The sequence below is a fragment of the Nannobrachium achirus genome (assembly GCF_963921795.1).
Source record: "Nannobrachium achirus genome assembly, chromosome: 6".
NCBI lineage: Eukaryota > Metazoa > Chordata > Actinopteri > Myctophiformes > Myctophidae > Nannobrachium > Nannobrachium achirus.
The window spans coordinates 860,288-883,875 of record NC_137815.1 but is presented as its reverse complement, the minus strand read 5'-3'; the positions used below and the strand labels follow the sequence as shown (position 1 = coordinate 883,875).

Genomic DNA, 23,588 nt, shown 5'->3' with positions numbered 1-23,588 from the left:
GCAGCCCACCCTAGCGCAGCCCACTCTGGGCTGCAGCCCACCCTAGCGCAGCCCCCCCTGGGCTGCAGCCCAGCACCCTGGGTTGCAGCCCACCCTAGCCCTGTTATAAATCAGCCACTGACTAGCATGAACTAGCATTTGAGACACACACACTTTACAGTGCTCTAACTGAAACTCTGGACTCACTGGTCTCATTTCTATCCATAAACCCTTGGATATATAATAACCCCCAGGGGTCCACGGACCCCCGCGGACCCCCGCGGACCCTTTTGCCCCCCCCCCAAAAAAAAAAAAAAAAAAAAAAAAAATTTTTTTTTTTTTTTTTTTTGGGGGGGGGGCGGCGGCCCGGATTAGATACCCCCCTGCTGGAACTGCACCTCCTGAATGCTACATAGGGCTGTATTTTGATTGTCTTAAGTAGCAGCTCTTATGCCTTAACCGCCTGGCTTGTCGATGCTGTCTCCGACTTTCCGACGTGCAGATTTCCAAGCTCTAATTCGGGGTAATGCTTTTCAGAAGATGCGAGTGACGTCCTTTTCTAGTTGAACCGGATCTTTCAGACAAAAAAGTTTGGTGGTCAGTTACAGTATGGCTAGAGCCCATAGAGTCTGGAACTACACCTCCTGATTGTTATATAGAGTCTGGAACTACACCTCCTGAATGTTATATAGAGTCTGGAACTACACCTCCTGAATGCTATATGGAGTCTGGAACTACACCTCCTGAATGCTATATAGAGTCTGGAACTACACCTCCTGAATGCTATATAGAGTCTGGAACTACACCTCCTGAATGTTATATAGAGTCTGGACTACACCTCCTGAATGCTATATAGAGTCTGGAACTACACCTCCTGAATGCTATATAGAGTCTGGAACTACACCTCCTGATTGTTATATAGAGTCTGGAACTACACCTCCTGAATGCTATATAGAGTCTGGAACTACACCTCCTGAATGCTATATAGAGTCTGGAACTACACCTCCTGAATGCTATGTAGAGTCTGGAACTACACCTCCTGAATGCTATATAGAGTCTGGAACTACACCTCCTGAATGCTATGTAGAGTCTGGAACTACACCTCCTGAATGCTATATAGAGTCTGGAACTACACCTCCTGAATGCTATATAGAGTCTGGAACTACACCTCCTGAATGTTATATAGAGTCTGGAACTACACCTCCTGAATGCTATATAGAGTCTGGAACTACACCTCCTGAATGCTAACTATGGCCAAGACTAAATTAATTTTCACAAACCGATGACTTGACCAGCATGTGTCAGTCTCATCTATGATGTCAGAAGTCAGTCATCTCCATATTTGGGACAATATGGCCACATTTGTCCATAGTCTGTTCAACTTAAACAACCAAACAGGTCTGTGCATTTTTTTTGGGTCAAAGTTGATCCCATGCCAAAGCAGTCACCGAGGCGGTTGCATGCAACGCCCTCTGGCTGTCTTACTGGTACATACATTGTTTTGTTTTGATTGTTTTGTTCCACTTTACTTTTGCTTTGGCAATCCAAACAAAAGTTTAGAGAGAGAGAGAGAGAGAGAGAGAGAGAGAGAGAGAGAGAGAGAGAGAGAGAGAGAGAGTGAGAGAGAGGTACAGTGGCGTCAGTTCAGAAAAAGCTAAGGTATGGCAACAGGCATGATATATTTATTTTAAGAAGTACATATACTATATAATTATATATACCTATAATATAATTATAATACCTTGTTAAACTTTGCATTTGTAGTTATTTTACTGTAATTTACCAACATAACAACCCGCACATATAGACAAAGAGACATTCATGGATTTATATTTAGAACTGACTTTTATCTTCCCCCCTGGACCCAGGGTATGGCAGCTGCATACCCCTGCCATACTCAATTGACGCCCCTGGAGAGGTAAGCATGAGCGATACATATTTGAATAAGTTAAGCTGACAATGCAAGTACTTAATTGCACACACGCACGCGCGCACACGCTCGCACGCAGTGTCATTCCACTTGGCCTTGAACAGTGGCCTCCATCTACAACAGAAACACACTCGTTAATTCCCATGGCGACCATTAATTACTAACAGCCTGTGTTCTCCTGTCACCACCATTAAACAAACACGTGCCCCGCAGACACTGCCAGCTACGAAACATACAAAGTGACACCGTATATCTGTGTCACAGTATATCTGTGTCACATAAAGGAAAATATCAGTGGTGGAAAAAGTACTGTATATGTTTTACTTGTAAAATGTTACTTTACTTGTAAAATGATCAATACTGCTATGCAGAAATACCCTGTTAGGCTGCCCTCAGACCAAAATATGGTCGGCAGTGGATAAACTCTTCTGGTGCGCTGCTGGCAAAAAACGCAGAGAGCATATTCCGTCCCAAAGCCAGTGACGCCCCTGTCACTCACTTCCCGCACCGCCCTCCCTCTCTGTAGCTTGTTACACTAGCGTAGCGATCCTCATCATATTTTACGTGTCAACTCTATAATGGACAGGCGAAGGGTACTCGCCCTTGCTTTATTGGAAGGGGAGATGCAACAAGCTAAAAAGAGAAGAGTTTGGGTGCACGAGACTCTTGATCAAAACAAAACATCTCCCAGTCCCTTCCTGATTCTCAGAATGTTACGCCTTCGACTCACCCGATTGGACAGGGGGGGAAACCAGAATCTGCGTGGAGAATTTCTTTGCTCCAGCATAAACGCAAGGTCTGCGCGGAGCGCAGATATCCTCCACTGACATGAAACCGTTGAAACTCTCATTGAAATGCATTGGCGGAACGCGGATTCCACTCTCGTAGGCATTTCGGTCTGAGCCCAGCCTTACAAGTAAAAGTCTGGAATTCAAAATGTACTTGAGTAAAAGTACAATATCGGTATCAAAATGTACTCAACACACCAAAAGTAAAAGTACAAAATGTTTGAAAATAGCCAATCTACCTAACACATCGCGATGCGACATGTTGTAACCGTGTAGAACGGCTATTTATAAATAGCTTAGCTATAAGCCTAGGTATAAACTAAGCCTAGGTATAACCAACTCTAAAGTGGTTAATTTGTGTTTTATAATATTATAATTACTGCAGAAATACTCTGTTACAAGTAAATAAAATAAAATTCAAAATGTTACTTGAGTACGTGTAGCTGTACCTATCCCATAACCCCAGAGGGTCTTTGGGGCACCACTTGAGTAAAACGCACGCACGCACGCACGCACGCACGCACGCACGTACGCACATACAGCCTCAGAGGCAGATGAACGCAAACAGATTCTCTCCAACAAAACACAAGTCCAGCTAATTGTTTTCCTTCCCTTGGCATGAAACTGAGAGAGCTCGGCAGATTTTATGTGTTTATGAAATGAGTGTGTTTACTAACTCCCAAAACAGAGCCTTTATGGTTTTTATGAAGAGTTGTTGAATCGATATTGTTGAAATGACTGCAGCTAAAGAAAATACACAAAGAAATACAAAGAAAGAAACGAAACAACCACCCCCACGCACAAATAACCACTTTCAGTTGAAAATGTATATAGCAAAAAAAATGCAGATATATAAGCTCACGGAGGGTAGAGGAGGGAGGGTATTGATTACAACCATAGGTCACATTTACTATGAAAACCTGCATCTCCCGTGTGTCAGTCACGTGCATCAGTCACGCTTCATGTCACACTCCATATATGCGCAAGGGTTAGTAAGTTGGTACAACACATGACTATCTGAGCTGACTATCATCACTTGGATCTCCATATATGAAGATCACGACACGACACTGACCTCATCAAACCCTGGATATCCATACATTGAGACGACTGGATCATCACCTAGATCTCCATAAATGGAGTTGTGATAGTGATGTGATATAGCCCTTAGGGCGTCTTACTGGTCGATTGAATACTAGTTTTGGGTTTTAGGGTTTAGCTTGGTGAAAATAGGGCCCTATATGTACAAAGTTACAGCATTGAATGACACCTCCTTTTGATGGGAATTTACATTTAACCCCCCTTGTTGTCTCCTGATGATTTTTTTTAGGTCAGTTTTAAAATGGTGGTTTGCAGGGTCTGGGTCAATATGCCGACGGGCCGGTATGCAGACGACCTAAACCTAAACCTTAACCCTAACCCTAACCCTAACCTCAGTAAAACTAACGTTGGTGAGTAGCTAACCTGCCGACGGGGGAGAGTAACTAACCTGTCGACGCTGGTGAGTAGCTAACCTGTCGACGGGGGAGAGTAACTAACCTGTCTACGCTGGTGAGTAGCTAACCTGTCGACGGGGGAGAGTAACTAACCTGTCGACGCTGGTGAGTAGCTAACCTGCCGACGGGGGAGAGTAACTAACCTGTCGACGCTGGTGAGTAGCTAACCTGCCGACGGGGGAGAGTAACTAACCTGTCGACGCTGGTGAGTAGCTAACCTGCCGACGGGGGAGAGTAACTAACCTGTCGACGCTGGTGAGTAGCTAACCTGTCGACGCTGGTGAGTAGCAAACCTGCCGACGTTGGTGAGTAGCTAACCTGCTGACGGGGGAGAGTATCTAACCTGTCGACGCTGGTGAGTAGCTAACCTGTCGACGCTGGTGAGTAGCTAACCTGCCGACGCAGGTGAGTATCTAACCTGCAGACGCTGGTGAGTAGCTAACCTGCCGACGCCGGTGAGTAGCTAACCTGCCGATGCAGGTGAGTAGCTAACCTGCCGACGGTCATCCTACTCGGAGCAACGGACCTGCGGGACAATGAGTTCTTACCGGTTTGCATACTTTAATGGATGGTGTCATTGCACATTTTGGTGGCAGAGTAGTAGAATTTGACCATGTTTGTCCTAAATTTGGTTGGCATCAGATTGTGGTCGCTCCCTCTAGTGTTGTGGCTTAGGGCAGGGGTTTTCAAAATGGGTGACGGGGCACCCTGGGGTGCCGTGATAGCAGTCCAGGGGTGCCGCGAGATAATTTAATAATAGTTGGAATTTATTTGGACACTTAAAAAATATATTTAGTATAATTTTAAACTTGAAATACAATACAATACATTTTCAGTCAGTTCTAACCAAAATGTCTATTCTAAAACGGCTAGTTCCATTCCTTGATTCTGATTGGCTGGTTGCCATGGTATACCATGGTATACCTGAGACTGTAACCAATCAGTTTATATCAAACCCAGGTGCGTTATTTCTTTCTACAGTGTTGTCAACCTAGACTAGAGAAGGGGACGCTTGATTTTCACGTAAATCCTGCCGTGCGGGGCTTCTAAGCACCGCCAACATGCATAGGATGGCACCGGGCGGGGCTTGTAAAAACAGCAAGCGCCCCATATTCCCCATTCAACCATGCTGCTGACCGCATCACAGATCACTCCGCGCACAACAGCAATACCCGGAACTGCCTTTCTTCTGCTTTGTTATGGAATGGAAAGTGAATTTTGATCTGTGGGTGGGACTAACTATGGACGAGTGGCTACAACAAGAAAGCGACAATATGGAGGAAGAACAGGCAAAACGAAGACATAAGTGACATTGAACTAGAAAAGCTGGAACTGACAAGAAATGAAAAGACGACTGTGAAACAGACAATGTGGGCAGTTCGCTGTTTTCAGACCTGGTGTACCGAGAAGGACGTGTCTGTTGACTTTAAAACGGTCACCAAAATGGACTTGAATGAGACTCTGAGGCGCTTCTATGCCAGCGTGAAAACCACAAAAGGCGAATCCTATGGTTTCAGCAGTTATGTGGGGCTACGTGCTGGGCTCAACAGGTACATAAATGACCCACCGGTGAGCCGGTCCTCTACTGAAAGATTCTGAATTCACCACCAGTAACAACGTCTTTGTTGCAGTAGTGAAAAAACTCCGCCGAGAAGGACGTGACACAACAACGCATCACGCAGCGATAACAGAGGAAGACTTTCAAAAAATCAAGAACTCTTCAGCATTGAATCCGAATACACCAGCGGGTCTCGTCAATAAAGTATGGTTTGACGTGCAGCTACATATGGGACGCAGAGCTAAAGAGGGCAACCGTGAACTGAAACCTGATTCATTTGCCATCCGCCAGGATGAGAAGGGTCTCAAGTATGTGACGTTAGCATTCAACGAATGCACTAAAAACCACAAAGACCCCAACGAAAGAAACAAACAGTCTCTCCGGGGATTTATGTTCGAGCTGCCTGGGAACCCAGTGTGTCCTGTCGCTTCACTGGAGAAATATCTGTCGTTGCTGCCGGATAATCCACCCGCATTCTACCTCCACCCGAAGCGAGCAAACTACACCAATGAGCTGTGGTAAGTTAGCTATTTGTTTATTTATTTGTAGCCTATTCTGCTCTGCTGTGTCATAGTTACAGTGTAGTTTGGTTACTCAACAGTGACGACATTTTCTCTTGTCTCGCCTAACGTTAGGTATACCAGAGAGCCCATGGGAGTAAACTACCTCTCCAGTATGTTGCCTCGGATTTGCAAAGCAGCTGGAACTGGAACTGTATACACCAACCACTGCTTGCGAAGCACCACGATACAAAAACTCTCTGATGCGGGCTTGGAGGGAAGAGAAATCATTGCAGTGACCGGCCACAAATGCGAGTCGTCCCTGCTATCTTACTGGCAGCCAAACTACGATGATAGGAGAAGCTGGAGCAATGTCCTTGCGGGCAACAAACGCACCTCCTGTGCAGAGTCAACTCCCGCCCCTGTCCCCCCAGCTAAGAGAAGTTGCACTGCCAACAACATGGCAGAACAGTACTTTACCAATTGCACAATTCTCGGTGATATACAGATAAATGTTAACAGGGACACTACATGTTAAGAATGCTTACTTTGTGACTTTTGTTTTGTTCAATTAATTATCTGCGCCTGTGTTGTTGGCTAAAATGACAGTCTAATGTCGATAAACTGCTTTGGGAAGGGGCTGTTTAAAATAAAGTGATTGCAAGTAACACGTGTGTTGTTTCTGCAGCCTGGCCGGGAACTACTTTCTTGTAGCTGGGAACTACTTTCTTGCAGAGCAGACCTTATAGTGAATTATTAGTGAAATAGAACAGTTTTAATTGGTACATGTCTATGATTTTTCATGTTGCCATATTGTGACCGTTTTAGAAAAGCAATAAGCCACGTGAGGCTTGTGGTTACCGGGGTAGTATACACCAGCTGAGAGGGTCGGAGACACTCGGCTGCGCCTCGTGTCTCCCTACGCCTCTCAGCTGGTGTATACTACCCCGGTAACCACTCGCCTCTTGTGGCTTATTGCTTTATTATCTCAATGTTTTCCTCGCAACATAATCACTAAAATATGCTATAAATATAAGGTGCTAGGAGTAAAGATTCTGAATGTAATGTAGGGGTGCCTCGGATGAAAGATACATTTCTAGGGGTGCCTTGAGCCCCAAAAGTTTGGGAACCCCTGGCTTAGGGTACTAACTTTGGAGAAGTAGCCTAGGTAGTCAGCTATCTATTGAGGTCACTGTCCCTTTATATCTTATATGCCAATCCCATTGACATTTGGTTTAACACTGTCTTTTACCAGGAGTCATCCCAAACTAGCAAAGTGTGTTGGAATTAGGTGGGTCATGGGAACCCACAAATTTAGAACACACATGGGAAACTTCTGGGAATGGGAATGCCCTGACACCGCCATTCTGGAAGCTGTCTTTCCGGAAGGTATATTTTCCTAGATTTTAAGTACCGTATGTTCATAAGCATAGACGTTCGAGATTCAAGTGAAAAATGATTTGTACCATGTTTTTCTACTGAGATAAATAGCCTTTCCGGAAGGTACGTATATTTTTCTATATTGTTTAAGCATTTTCAAAACTGGCCTGACGAACATCTATCAGGAGACAACATGACAACATAGGGAGGTAGATTTTAATTCCCATCGAAAGGAGGTGTCATTCACTGCCACCATTTTTCCTTTTACTCCTTTGTACTTAGTTATTTGTATGTTGTTACCTTAGTAGGCCTACTATAGTTATTTGTATGTTGTTACCTTAGTACTGTTATTTGTATGTTGTTACCTTAGTACTATAGTTATTTGTATGTTGTTACCTTAGTACTATAGTTATTTGTATGTTGTTACCTTAGTACTATAGTTATTTGTATGTTGTTACCTTAGTACTATAGTTATTTGTATGTTGTTACCTTAGTAGGCCTACTATAGTTATTTGTATGTTGTTACCTTAGTACTATAGTTATTTGTATGTTGTTAATGACATGTACAGTATCACTAAGTTCTTTTTTGGGACCAGACAGATACATATAAATGTCAAAGTTGATGACACAGTAGTCTCTAGCAAAGAAGAGATTACCTATTTGGAATGTATTCTTGACAAATACCTGTCTGGTGATAGCATGGCAACAAATGTGATCAAAAAAAGTTAATCAAATAACAAAATATGTGGGCCGAATTTCCAGTTTGGTCAACAAAAGTGCCCTCAGGACACTTGCCGGAGGCCTGGGCCATCATTCAGCACCATAAAGACGTAAAAAGATTTGACAAAAGATTTGACAAGGGCCTTATGACCCACCTTTTTCCCACACATTTTGCTATCCTAAGATGGCTCAGTGTAGAAGACAGGATTAAACAACTAAAAATGGGATTTGCTTTCAAGATAGTCAGTGCAACTCTGGCCTCTCAATCAGCTCAATATCTGACTAAACACCTCCACAAAATTAGCGACACCCACAGCCACAACACCAGAGGGAGCGCACACAACGATCTGATAACACAAACACACAAGACAAATATGGGTAAAATCTCCTTCTACAACACTGGCACCCAAGTGTGGAATTCCTTGACCCCTGCATTTGGTTAAAACATAATACAAATAAAATAAAATATACAGGCTTATTCTTGGTTTACACATGCTCTTGGTCTGCTAGTGCTAACATTACCAATTTGCAAGCCCCGCGTTGCAAGCTTTAGTTAGGTCAAATTAGCCAAAAGTTAAACCAATCTGGGAACTAAATCAAAATCAATATCTTTCTTCACAAATGTGTTCATAAAGGTGTCAACTATCACCTCTGAACTTTCTCAATCACAACTCCCTTGGGGAACTTTGTGGGAACCAATCAAAGTTGGGGGTATCGGGATACCTGGGCCTGGGATTAAAGGGGATAAAATGAAAGAAATGCCAATATGAGCATATGGGGTGGGTAATTAGGGTATTTTTGGGCTGCTGAATCCATTCCAACCATTCGTTTTCAGTTTAAATGACTCCTTGGCCATAAAATAGGCCTAATTGGCTAAGGCTTAGCCAATCATGTCATTCGAGTTCACCTGTGTCCTGTAAGTCCCTATGCTTTAAACCCTTTTGAGTGTTCCTTGTCAGATTGTATCATATTATCATGTGTGTCATGATGTGCGCTTACCCACCTGATCTTGAATAGTTTTCATGAATTCAAACCCTACTCCAACCATTTTTTTATTGACAATATTATGTCTTGTGGACACAAAAAGGTAGTTTGTTGTGGCCTATTTTATGGCCAAGGAGTAAACTGATAACTAATGGTTGGAATGGATTCAGCAGCCCCCAAATACCCTAATTACACACCTCATACACTCATATTGGCCATTTTTTATTTTCCCCCCTTTAATCCCAGGCCCACGGGATACCCCCAACTTTGATTGGCTCCCACAAAGTCCCCCAAGGGAGTTGTGATTGAGAAAGTTCAGAGGTGATAGTTGACACCTTTATGAACACATTTGTGAAAAAAGATTTTGATTTTGATTTAGTTCCCAGATTGGTTTAACTTTTGGCTAATTTGACCTAACTACTTGTACATTTGCAATGTACAGGTGTAAATCACAATTAAATCCACCCACTGGAGTGTGTGAGTGTGTGCGTTGTTTGTGTGCGTGTCCATTCGTGCATGCGTGTGTTGTGTGTTGTGTGTGTTGTGTGTGTGTGTGTGTGTGTGTGTGTGTGTGTGTGTGTGTGTGTGTGTGTGTGTGTGTGTTCGTGTGTGTTCGTGTGTGTGTGTGTGTGTGTGTGTGTGTGTGTGTGTGTGTGTGTGTGTGTGTGTGTGTGTGTGTGTGTGTGTGCGTGCGTGTGCAGTACCCCACACTCAGAGTTCTCCACGTGTGAATCTCTCTATCGGAGGGCGGGGCAGGTACAGGAGGGCGGGGCAGGAAGGGGTGGAGCCAAAGACAGGAAACAGGAAGATAGAGAGAGACATAACAGAACCGTGAGACTCGAGTCAAAACTAAAATAAAAGTGTGAAACGAATGCATGTTGGGTAACACTTTAGTTAGAAGTCAGATCTGAAATGCATCATCATAACCTTGCTCTAGCACCTCCCAAATCTTTATCTTTTTCTTTTTCAGCAAGAAAGGGCTATAGCAGCGCCGTGGTACTGTATGTACTGTATGGCAGCAGCGTGCTCCCTTAAATGCACAAATACATTTCGTTGTACTGTGAATGTACTTGTATGTGTACTGTTCTTTGAAAATGAGTTGATCGTTGACAAATGAAACTGTGCCTGTGTACCTGTACTGTATTGTTACAATGACAAATAAACTCTAATCTCTAATCTAATCTAACCCCATGCAAGATGCCTTATAACTGTCTCTACAGTGAAGTTGACAATGGGATGAATATTTCCAGTTCTTTGATGTGTGTTGTCTTAACTCATTTACCGCCCCTCCCGCTAGTCCCGTTAAAATCCCTATGTTCCTCTCTGCCGGTCCCGATAATCCCGAGAGATTAATATGCTTTAATCACTATAAAACTTTAAAAAGTGAAGTCGCTGTTTTATCGATAACAATGCCTAATCGCCCGACCGGAAGTGGTCTGTATCCGGTCAGATCCGTTTCCGTATCCGGTCTGGGGTGGGAATATTGCGCAACTACCGTTAGCTTCTGTGTAAACAGAGGAGACGGAGCTCAGCGATGGGAAGATGTTTTTTCAAGCAGATTTTGAGATTTAGAAGCTGGGATCGGCTCTACACACGCATGGAACATGATCTGAGCACAGTTGGTGTGCGATGTGCACGCACGTTCCCACGTTAAACGGTAAGGACGGCGCGGCGGTCGATGTTTAAAAGACAGTAAATGCGTTAAAATGAATAGCGGTTGAGCCATGATTAAGCAATTAACACGAGAGTGGTTAGAGCATAGAGAAGGTTAGCGGTTCAAACCCTGCCTGGGGTCTACTGTATGTCAGCAAGAGCATGCGGTCGCACTAACGCCACATCAAATGAGTTCAGATCTCTGAACCAAGTCTCCTGAGGAGGCGCGTCTGAGGCCTTGTCAGGTGTCACATAGTCTCACATAGCCAGACAACTATTCCACAATCTCCGAATGCTATATAGAGTCTGGAACTAAACTCCTGAACGAGTAATGGAAGCTGGCATTTCTGTTCATGAAAATAATTTTTAAAATGTCAAATATGCTTAGATGATTTTAAATGTGTGCAATTTTAAAAACGAAACGGAAGTGGGGAGGAAGCTTCACTTCCGCTTTAACCGGATACTTATCGTTCTTTTTACATTATTAAAGACTTCAGTCTCAATTGGCGGGCAGCGGGGCGGGCGGGTTATCGCGCCACTCTCATGTGCAAAAAATAAATAAGAATAATCAACTGCTCTTATTTGCCTTTTATTCTTAATAAGAGTAGGCTTATAAGAATAAAGAATACAATGGTTTGAATACACTTGAATTGAGCATGAGCGAGCAAGTTTTAAAATGCACCAGAGAGGCTTGGAACGAGGTTTCTCCTCTGCTCCTGGTGCGAGGGCCATCCCAATTCCGCTCCTGCTGGGGCCGCGAACCACATTTGCCAACATTTTTGCGCACATAGCAGCCTGTCGGACACACAACGTGAGCAGAGAACTATGCACAAACAATTCAGGGCGAGTCGCTGATCAGGATTTCACTTAAATGTCTCTGTCATCCACACAAGTCTGTTTATAAATACTTTGTGTCAGTTAAGTTATATCACCAGCCAGTCAACGGATACGATTTGAAACGCAACTTTCGCAAGTGAGACAGATTTTTTAGTCGCCCCATCTCTCGTCTCGAGGTGATTAATCAATAACCAACAGGATTTAATATTTTGTCTGTCTTTTGCTGTCTGTTTGACGTGCGAGGCGCTGTATAAATATGATTGACATAAACCTGAATTGCTATTCTTACTCGACGATGCTTGCCCCCGATTTAGAGAGAATGAACGTCTGAATGAATGTCTTTTTGCTGTCAAATAATAGTAAAGAATCCCATTTTGAACACCACGTTTGTTTATTTAGCCTATGACGATATTGTGCTACTGTAGACCTTTCTGTAGTGACTATGGGTACTTAGAAGAGCCGTATATAAAGATGAGCTATTATGGAGATGAAAATGAAGCCTTTCTGGGAGGTATATTTTCATAGATTTTAAGTATGTTTATAAGCATGTAGAAGTTTGTGAATCAAGTGAAAAATCACGTGTACCATGTTTTTTCTATTGAGATAAATAGCCATTTTGAACACCATCTTGAAATGACCTTTCCGGTAGGTATGTTCTTAACCTAATTCCCTGCCATATCCTGAGAATCCCAAGTTATAAGTTAGCATAGGAATATTGCATTGGGGGAAAAATACATATAACCATTCAAGGCTTCATGATTACATTACATATACATCTTCAAAGACGGATTTGACTATCTGTCAGGACCTGTCTAATTTACGTGACTTGTATTCCTCCACACACGCACGTACACACGCACACGTGCATGTGTCACAAGCAACAGCCAGGCAGGCATGCAAATATGGTCCGTGGAACGCGCTCTGAAGAGTGGCTTTACGCTGCTTTACTACAGCAGAGAACCCAATGAAATGGGGAAAGTGTAGGCTATTACATGTGGTAGTTAATTGGCGCTAAGAAAGGTTCCATGTCTGGTATGTCGAAACATTTAATGCAGCGTGGCATTCATGTGAACAGGGGTGTCACACCGAATTCTGGGCCCTGGGTACAAGGATTCACTGCGGGCCACCATGAATGTTCTCCATAGGGGGAGGGAGGGGGTTTAACCCATTTAGACTGGGAACACATTATTACGCATTATTTTGTGCTTTAAAGCTGTACTGTGGAAGCTGCTCAACTAGTGGTCAGTAGCAGTATTGCTTTTTTCGGCCGGAGTCGCCGGGGGTCCGCGGACCACCGCGGCCGTCGCGAGCACCTCCACCTTGCCGATACGCATCCGTAGAGCCCGTCATTTTTAGACCAGGATTGAGGGAGTAGCAGGCAAGATTCCTTCACCAATGTAAACACAGTTGCTGAGGGAAGCTACTATTTAGAGACAGCAAGACTCGCTGTGATTGGCCGGTGGTGTATGATCCGCGCTGTGATTGGCCTGTAGTGTATCATGTGGGAGATGACATCATTTTGCCGGGAAATTCTACCCCCCTCACAACTCATAGAAAACGTATAAAGAGAAGGCTTCAGAAGCTGAAAATAACAGAGTGGGTGTTCTAAAACTTTAGCGATTTAACAGTTAGGACAATTTTAAGATTTGTTTTATAAAAAAAGTTACATGGTATAACTTTAACTATTGAAATGCAGAAAATTGCAGTGTTAAAATGTCGTTTTGCAAGTCTATATTTTTTTTAAACCTGTTTCTATGTTTTCTATGTGGTGCTCAAACTTTTTCATTTGAAGAACCCCCAAAATTATATGTATTTGGCCACGGACCCCCATCTCAAAATATTTAGTTCCAGGGACCCCCCAGAAGCGAAATTTGAGTTACAAATGTTCACATAAGAAATACATATATTCGAAGATTTGCACACATTTTCAGAGGGGGGGGGGGGGGTTAAATAAACATTTGACTATTATAGTTAACCATTTTGGAACCAAAATAGGGAACGGATAAGCAGAACCGGAAGCCTAATGTTAACCATCCCTAACAGACTAACAGACAGACAGACATACAGAAAGACACACACTGTTTTATACAAAACATCCCTCTGCTCCAATTGACAGGCACACACACACACACACACACACACACACACACACACACACACACACACACACACACACACACACACACACACACACACACGTGTTCCACTGTAGATAAGGAGAGTGTACAGCTGGTCATCTGGCGGTGAATGTAAAAAAAAAAGGAAAACGCTTTATCCACTGCTCAACTGTCTCCATGTCCGTGTGCGTGTGCACGTGCTGAGTAAGTGGTAGAGTATTTCTCTATTGAAACAATGCTTCTTGGCAATAACTTCACAACTGTTGTGAAGCCTGTTTATTTACCTTTTGAGAGGTGGAGCATTCATGAGTATGTTGGTTTAGCCCATGTAAACAACTGTGTAAAAGAATGGCCAAACAGCTTATTCCTTCTCAGGGGTGTCACACCAAATTCTGGGCCCTGGGTACAAGGATTCACTGCGGGCCCCCCATGAATGTTCTTCATAGGGCGAGAGGGATTAACCCATTTAGACTGGGAACACATTATTGTGTGCTTTAAACTATTGAAAAATAGCAGATATGCTTGTAGATCTGCCATTTTAGAAAAATCTTCTTTGAAGTCTTTGAATATTTCAAGGTTTTTTGAAAACCCTATGTTCCTATGTCAGTGGTGCTCAAACGTTTCATGTAAAGGACCCTCAAAATGATATACATTTGGCCACAGACCCCTATCTCAAAAGATGTTGTGCCAGGGACCCCCCAGAAGCAAAATTTGAGTTACAAATGTTCACTTAAAATATACATATATTCAAAGATTTGCACACATTTTCACGACTTTTCAAAAATAGCAGATATACAAGCTCACAGTGAGCTTGTATATCTGCTATATTTCAATAGCTTAAGTATGGAATAATTAAGGCTCCCTCCACCTTGGGCCCTAGTAACTCAGTCCCACTGATTTTACACTTGGTTGTGTGCTGAAAATAGCAGATCTTCAAGTTCACAATGCGTCGCAGCACCTGAAAGCAACCAAACATAAAATGACTCTCTTCTCCACTAGTCCCTCCCTAACGTTTTAGTCTAGCCTAGTGTTTATTTTGTTGACAAAATTGTCAATATATTAGTCTTAGTTTTAGTCATCACAGCTTAGTTTTTATTTAGTTTTCAGCAGTCGACAAAAAAAAATCGTCATAGTTTTAGTCGACGAAATCAACACTGCTGGGACATAAATTCAGCCCTGGCATCTTGGCACAGCCGGCCCACCACAACCACCGCAAAAAACAAACATAGAAGAGATTGAGTAATCTTATCAGAGGGACAAGCCTATTTTTGCATACTGGGACCTGGTCGGCTCATCTGAAAGGGGCCGGACCTAATCTGCCAAGGGCAATTTGTCTTTGTAATGGCAGATTCGTCTGGCCTTCATTTCACAACAGAGACCCCCATATAACCTCACATACCATGGATGGATGGATGGATGGATGGATGGATGGATGGATGGATGGATGGATTGGGTGGGAGGGAGATAAAGGTAGACAGAAAGAGAGAGAGAGAGAGAGAGATAGAGAGAGAGAGAGAGAGAGAGAGAGAGAGAGAGAGAGAGAGAGAGTGTGTGCGTGTGCGTGTGCGTGTGCGTGCGTGCGTGTGTGCGCGCGCGTGTGTGAAATGCGGGGTAAAGTCCCTTTTTTGATTCCTGTCCCAAACAAGTGTTAAGGTTGTTGGAAAGGTATCGGGTGAAAAGTCACGAAATCAAGTCCGGTCCATGTCTTTTTTTTTTCTTCAAGAAATTCATCCAGTGTGTATGTGTGTGTGCGTGTGTGCGTGTGTGCGTGTGTGCGTGTGTGTGTGTGTGTGTGTGTGTGTGTGCGTGCGTGCGTGCGTGTGTAAGTGCGTGCGTGCATGCGTCTGGGGGCGTCTGGGGGGTCCCCAGATGATTAACTTAATGTGAAACATTGTTTTCTCCCTCAACAGTAAACAAACCAACATAAAGTTTAAGTGTATAGAGGGCATCTGCACATTTCTAAAATGACAATTTAAGGACTTTTTAATACCTCCAAAATGACAAATTAAACATTGGCCAAATTGTCAAATATATAGATTCAGAAATTGTGAAATAGCAGATCCCCACAAATAGCAGATCTACATGCTCACTAGATGTGCTATTTCCAACTTCGACTTTCGACTTTCTCTTGTGGGAGTCGACTCGTGTAATGAAGTCAACTGAGTCGACTTGTCGACTTTTTCGTTAATGCCCTAGCGTATGTGCGTGCATGCGTGCATGCGTGGCTGTGCCAGTACCTGCGTTTGAAGGTGAGGATGACTCCCAGCAGGATGATGAAGAACATGAGGATCCCGGCGATCACCCCGGCCATCTTCACCGTCCCGGCGTCCACCTGCTGCTCGGGGTGCTCCACCGAGTCTTGGTCCTGCAGCGACGCACCTGAGACCAGACCACATGAGACATGGAGTTAACCTCCATACCTCCAAAACCTGATCAACCCCTACACCCCCACCCGTTCACTCAGATCAGCCAACACAGGGATGCTGACAGAACCCTCGCTAAAAGCCCCAGGACAAAAATCCACTCGTCCGAGACAGTTTGCCCTCCTGGACCCCAAGCTGTGGAATAAACTCCCTGTCGCACTTAGAACAACGGACTCGCTCGCTAGCTTTCGCCGTGGACTGAAGACTCACCTTTTCAGACTCCACCTAAACCCATAGCACTACTGAAACAGTCAATGACCATACAGGAAGCAAGTTAGCATTTGTTTTTAGGTTTTTTTAGAATCCTTTTTTTCACTACTGATTATATTGTTCTTTTAGATTGATATTCATACGCATTTGTTATGTTGTTGTTGATGTTCTGACATAATTTATTATCTTGTTTATTATAGTGATGTATTATCTGCTTATTGTAAGTCACTTTGTATTAAAAGTGTCTGCTAAATGCCTAAACTGTAAACTGTTAACCAAACCACTTAGTCCGGGAAAAATGGGGGTGAACGTGGATTCGCCTGTAAAAGTTTTTTTCTCAACTGATTCTTGTAGCTTGGGGTCACCTCTTAAGGATTCAAGAGGATGACCAGTGATATCCATTGAGCATTTTTTATTATTAACCCCTTAATGCCTGAAACATGGGCTCCCATTGACTTTCTATACAGGAGGAAAATACCCAGAAAAAGATTATTTTTCAGGGTATTTAAGGAGGATCTGAGGGGTCTAACTAGGGGTTTGTCATGATGCTGAATCCATTGCAGGCATTTGTTTTGCACAAAAAACATTCCGTGGGCTAGAAATAGCCTCAGAAAACAATACATGTATGGGTGAGTATTCATGTTAGTCGGAGGCCTTAGGGGTTTTTTTCTCGTGCTAAATAGTCTAAAAGTGCAAAATTTTGCACAGATGTAGCTCAGGGCATGCTCTAATGATTTAGCTAGATCGGCGACCTTCGGGGTCACCACAACACCCACAAAACTCTGAAAAGTGATGACTCATCACTTTTCATCACTAAAGTCGATGGGAGCCCAACTTGATTTGGCCGCTGTGGCGACCCCGAATGTCGCAGACTCGGGCGCATGAGAAAAAAAACCCTAAGGCCTCCGACTAACATGAATACTCACCCATACGTGTATTGTTTTCTGAGGCTATTTCTAGCCCACGGAATGTTTTTTGTGCAAAACAAATGCCTGCAATGGATTCAGCATCATGACAAACCCCTAGTTAGACCCCTCAGATCCTCCTTAAATACCCCGAAAAATAATCTTTTTCTGGGTATTTTCCTCCTGTATAGAAAGTCAATGGGAGCCCATGTTTCAGGCATTAAGGGGTTAATAATAAAAAATGCTCAATGGATATCACTGGTCATCCTCTTGAATCCTTAAGAGGTGACCCCAAGCTACAAGAATCAGTTGAGAAAAAAACTTTTACCGACGAAACCACGTTCAGCCAAAAATCACTGTTTTTTTCCCGGACTAACTGGTCCTCACACTGAGACCAGACCACATGAGACATGGAGTTAACCAAACCACTGGTTCTCATACGTGTTTTGGTTGCAGTCAGGGGCGTCACAAGGGGGGAAAAGTGGGACTGAGTTTATATATTGAAATTCTTTATTTAGGAATAACCCCTTGAGATGAACCAGAGCAGTATAATCAGAGAGTGGTGTCACCGCGGGGTCAGAAACAGCGCTGGTCACGTGGTTCATTGTCACTTTACACCTCATAGACTTCAATGCATTTTGTAAACTTCCGGTTCGCCGTTTGTCACTATACGCCAATAGATGTGTGCGTAGAAGACCTGGCCCCATGAAGTGAACGGGAGTGACGCAACTCTCCATTCTAGGGCTCTGAGATGAACCATCTCGTTTTCAAGGAGCTCCGCTAGTTACAAAATACACTTTTTTCACATTTAGACAAAAAATTTAAAGACAATTCGAGCCAAAGACAAAATAAAACAGAACAGTAAACAAAACAGTAAGCAAAACAGTAAACAAAACAAAACAAAACAAAACAAAACAAAACAAAACATAACATAACATACACAACAAACAGCTACAAAAGTACACAGAGCACATATATAATCATTGCGTTATATATCTATTATAGTGATGCATGAGCAAAACATGGTGATTAGTTAAAACATGAACAGGTGGTCTCAAAGTGAGAGGACAGTGTGGTTTTAAACAGTTGAAAAGATGTTATTGAACGAATATAAACAGGTAGGTTGTTCCAGTCTGAGGGAGCTTTGAACATAAACGATTTTTTAGCAACTGATGTCGACACAGTCGGAACTTCAAAATAAATCTGTGAACAATGTCTTAGCTGATGTGTGGTAGTCAAACGTTCGAAATATTGTTTTAGGTACTGTGGATAATGAAAATGATAACATTTAAAAATGAACTGCAGCCAGTGCTGCTGTCTTCTTGATGTGAGAGATGGTATATTGAGAGTTTCATACAGGGTGCAGTGGTGGGTCATATATGGAGAATCAAGAGCAAATCTGCATAAACGGTTGTAAACTGAGTTAAGTGGAAGAAGGTTTGTTTTGGGAGCCGTTTGATAGACCACATCAGCATAATCAAGAATTGGAAGTATGAGTTGTTGAACAAGTTTCTTTCTGTAAAGCATTGTTTGTTACGGTAGAGGACACCAGTGCTAAAGTTGATTTTCCTAATGATGTGATCAATATGACATTTAAATGATAGAACTGAATCAAGCCAGAGTCCAAGATATTTGATTTGATCAACTCTATGCAGTAATGTACCATCAAGACAAGAGATATTTGTATGATTGATTTTGAGTTTGTGATTTAATATTCTGAGCCGTTCCAAAGAGCATTGAATTTGTTTTGGTTTTGTTGATTAATAATTTATTAGCTGAAAGCCATGATTCAAGATTATTGAAGTTTAGTTGCAGTGATGACTGAATTTGTAATATTGGTTTTTGATGTGTATATGACTGTGTCGTCTGCATAGAGTTGAACATTACAGTCAGAGAAGATTGAAGGAAGATCATTGATGAAGATGGAGAAGAGAAGTGGACCTAGGGTTGAGCCTTGAGGCACACCACGTTCCTGCACTGCCAAATCTGAAGTACTGCCCTGGATGACAACACATTGTTTTCTATTATGTAAATAGGAGTTGAACCATAGTAGGGCATTACGTGACAGTCCAATAGAATACAGTTTATCCAGTAGGAGATAATGGTCAACCAAATCAAATGCTTTGGTAAGGTCTATGCTAAAATAGCACCTGTGAGTTTGTTATTGCCAGATGAAGAGTATATATCATTGGTGAGTTTTATTAGAGCAGTAGTTGTAGAATGATTTGAACGAAAACCAGATTGAGAAGGTGATAGAATATTGTGTTTGGAAAGATAATTGGACAGTTGAATATAAATTATTTTTTCAAAAACTTTTGCTATTGAACAGATGATTGAAATTGGTCTGTAGTTGTTGGGATCCAGTTCATTACCAGCTTTGTGCAGTGGAGTGATACGTGACCACTTCCAGATAGAGGGTATGTCGTGGGTTGAGAGAGATAGATTGAAAAGATCACAGAGAGGGTACATGAGAATGTGTTGAGCAAGTTTAAGGAATTTCCTTTCAACACCAGTTTCTAGGGCCCAAGGTGGAAGGGCCTTCATTATTTCATACTTTAGCCAGGGGCGTCAATTGGGTATGGCAGGGGTATGCAGCTGCCATACCCTGGGTCCAGGGGGGTCCAGGGGTATGCAGCTGCCATACCCTGGGTCCAGGGGGGAGAATACAAGTTACTTAAAATATAAATACATGAATGTCTCTTTGTCTATCTGTGCTGGTTATTATGTTGTTAAATTACAGTAAAATAACTACAAATGCAAAATTTAACAAGGTATTATAATTATATTCTCCACACTTGTATTCTCCCCATCTTGACCAAATGGTATATTCCCAGGTTCCGCAGGTCAGCTGCACAGGCGCAATGCATTATTGTTAATTGTGGCATGTTTACTATATTATGCCAAATTTAGCCGCACTTGAACAACCATTCCAGGCTGCCATATCCATCCCAAGAAACCATAGACATTTTTTGGGGAGAAAAATATAATGTACTTCTTAAAATGAATGTATCATGCCTGTTGCTAAGGTATGGCAATGGTGTCACACCAGTCATGTTGCCATACCATACCTTTTTCTGAACTGACGCCACTGACTTTAGCTATTGCAAAATAGCAGATATACAAGCTCACAGCGCAGCACAGAGTACCGCGCTGCGAGCTTATAGATCTGCTATTTTTTTTAAAAGTCGTGAAAATGTGTGCATATCTTTGAATACATGTATGTTCTTTTAAGCGAACATTTGTTACTCAGATTTTGCTTCTGGGCGGTCCCTGGAACTAAATATTTTGAGATGGGGGTCCGCGGCCAAATACATCATTTTGGGGGTCCTTCACATGAAAAGGTTTGAGAACCACTGACATAGTAGTCTCTCAAGAACAGACTAACTGAGCTCCAGTTAAGTGAAAAGGACCTTTTCTTTGACGATGGCTGGCCAGATTGTTGACATACAAACATCGGTTTTTCAAAAAATCTTAGAAGGATTCAAAAGACACTTGTAGAATTGGGTCAAAATTCAAATTTTCACGATTTTTCAAAAATAGCAGATCTACAAGCTCGCAGCGCGGCACTCGGTGCCGCGCTGTGAGCTTGTATATCTGCTATTTTTCAATAGTTAAATCATAAAATAATGAAACACAAAATGTGTACCCGTTCTAAATGGGTTAAGGAATTTGCTTTCAACACCAGTTTCTAGGGCCCAAGGTGGAAGGGCCTTCATTATTTTATACTTTAGCCAGGGGCGTCAATTGGGTATGGCAGGGGTATGCAGCTGCCATACCCTGGGTCCAGGGTGAGAATACAAGTTACTTTAAAATATAAATACATGAATGTCTCTTTGTCTATCTGTGCTGGTTATTATGTTGTTAAATTACAGTAAAATAACTACAAATGCAAAATTTAACAAGGTATTATAATTATATTCTCCACACTTGTATTCTCCCCATCTTGACCAAATGGTATATTCCCAGGTTCCGCAGGTCAGCTGCACAGGCGCAATGCATTATTGTTAATTGTGGCATGTTTACTATATTATGCCAAATTTAGCCGCACTTGAACAACCATTCCAGGCTGCCATATCCATCCCAAGAAACCATAGACATTTTTTGGGGAGAAAAATATAATGTACTTCTTAAAATGAATGTATCATGCCTGTTGCTAAGGTATGGCAACATGACTGGTGTCACACCAGTCATGTTGCCATACCATACCTTTTTCTGAACTGACGCCACTGACTTTAGCTATTGAAAAATAGCAGATATACAAGCTCACAGCGCAGCACAGAATACCGCGCTGCGAGCTTATAGATCTGCTATTTTTTTGAAAAGTCGTGAAAATGTGTGCATATCTTTGAATACATGTATGTTCTTTTAAGCGAACATTTGTTACTCAGATTTTGCTTCTGGGCGGTCCCTGGAACTAAATATTTTGAGATGGGGGTCCGCGGCCAAATACATCATTTTGGGGGTCCTTCACATGAAAAGGTTTGAGCACCACTGACATAGAAGCATAGAAGAATTTGAAATATTCAAAGACTTGCACAACTTTTCATGATTTTTCAAAAATATTTAAATAGTTAAAGCAATAAATAATTGTGCGGGGCCCGCAGTGAATCCTCGTACCCAGGACTCAGGATTCGGTGCGGCACCCCTGGTTGCAGGACCCCCTTATCTCTCAAATACCTGGAACGCGCCCGAGTCGCGTTAGATTTTAACCACTTTAACCATTATTTTATGCTTTAACTTTAGAAAAATAGCAGATATACAAGCTCACAGCGCGGCACCGAGTGCCGCGCTGCGAGCTTGTAGATCTGCTATTTTTGAAAAATCGTGAAAATGTGTGCAAGTCTATGAATATCTTTGACCCGATCTTTGACCCGACTTCTAAATCCTTCCTCTAAATCAGTGGTTCTCAAACTTTTTCATGTCAAGGACCCCCAAAATTACAGGTATTTGGCCACGGACCCCCATCTCAAAATATGTTATTCCAGGGACCCCCCAGAAGCAAATATTTGATTTACAAATGTTCGCTTTTAAATAGATATATTCAAAGACTTGCAAAGAAAAATCATGATTTTTCAAAAATAGCAGATCTACAAGCTCGCAGCGCGGCACTCGGTGCCGCGCTGTGAGCTTGTTTATCTGCTATTTTTCAGTAGTTAAAGCAGTCAATAATCGTAGGCCTAAATGGGTTATACTGATTTCTGACGCCAAGCCCCCCCTTCCCCTGACTACAGCATTTTGCTTATAACATTGACATCAAAAGTACAGTTCCAATGCCAATATCTTCAATAAAAATAAAACAGCATACTGGCAAATAAGCATAGCTTTCTATTCAGTAACAGCAGTGGCGTCAGTTCAGACAAAGCTAAGGTATGGCAACATGACTGGTGTCCAGTCATGTTGCCATACATACATACATATTTTGTCAAGATGGGGAAGTGTGGAGAATGTTAATTGTAATACCTTGTTAAAGGACAACTTTAGTTTTTTTACAACAAGGGTTCATATTTTAGATTGTAATTAAAGAATATAAAATATGCGTGTTAAATTGATTTCATTTACTTCTTTCTATTGTTTTAGAGATTCTTATTTCAGTGGCTGGGGGCATGCGTACAAGTGTCATTTTACACAGAATAAGCCCATTCCCAAGATACAATGCAACCTTTCATGGTTGAATGTGACTTATGGGGGCTAGAAGTGTTACTGTAAATAACAATAAAGAAACTGCTGGCTTATTGTGTCTAAAAAGACATATTTAGCCACTTGTACGCATGCCCCCATGCGTACACATGCCCCACATTTTAGCACGTAAACGCGATAAAACAATAGAACGAAGCAAATGAAAACATTTTAACACTCACTTTTTCTTTACTCTAGTTACAATCTAAAATATGAACCTTGTTGTAAAAAAACAAAGTTGTCCTTTAAAGGGTTAGGGTTAGGGTTAGTTATTTTAGTGTAATTTAACAACATAACCAGCACAGATAGACAAAGAGACATTCATGGATTTATATTTAAAGGTGATACACCATGAAATGTAACTTTTCCTATTTTAAAACCTTTTTTTGGGGTCCCACTAGCACCTTCTATCCTCACAAAGTCCCATTTCAG

General features: G+C 42.2%; 1 protein-coding gene across 1 annotated transcript in view; it reads right to left on the bottom strand.

Annotated features, from left to right (window-relative positions):
- The window catches only part of ptprt (protein tyrosine phosphatase receptor type T), a gene marked incomplete at its 3' end in the record, with an annotated part of 244,184 nt that overhangs the window by 83,786 nt on the left and 136,810 nt on the right, over nt 1-23,588 (bottom strand). The window contains exons 17-18 of the mRNA XM_080727378.1: nt 16,180-16,321; nt 10,040-10,072 (exon numbers count right to left, since the gene is read on the bottom strand). Coding sequence (XP_080583504.1) covers nt 10,040-10,072; nt 16,180-16,321 — 175 coding nt within the window. The remainder of the gene's footprint in view (nt 1-10,039; nt 10,073-16,179; nt 16,322-23,588) is intronic.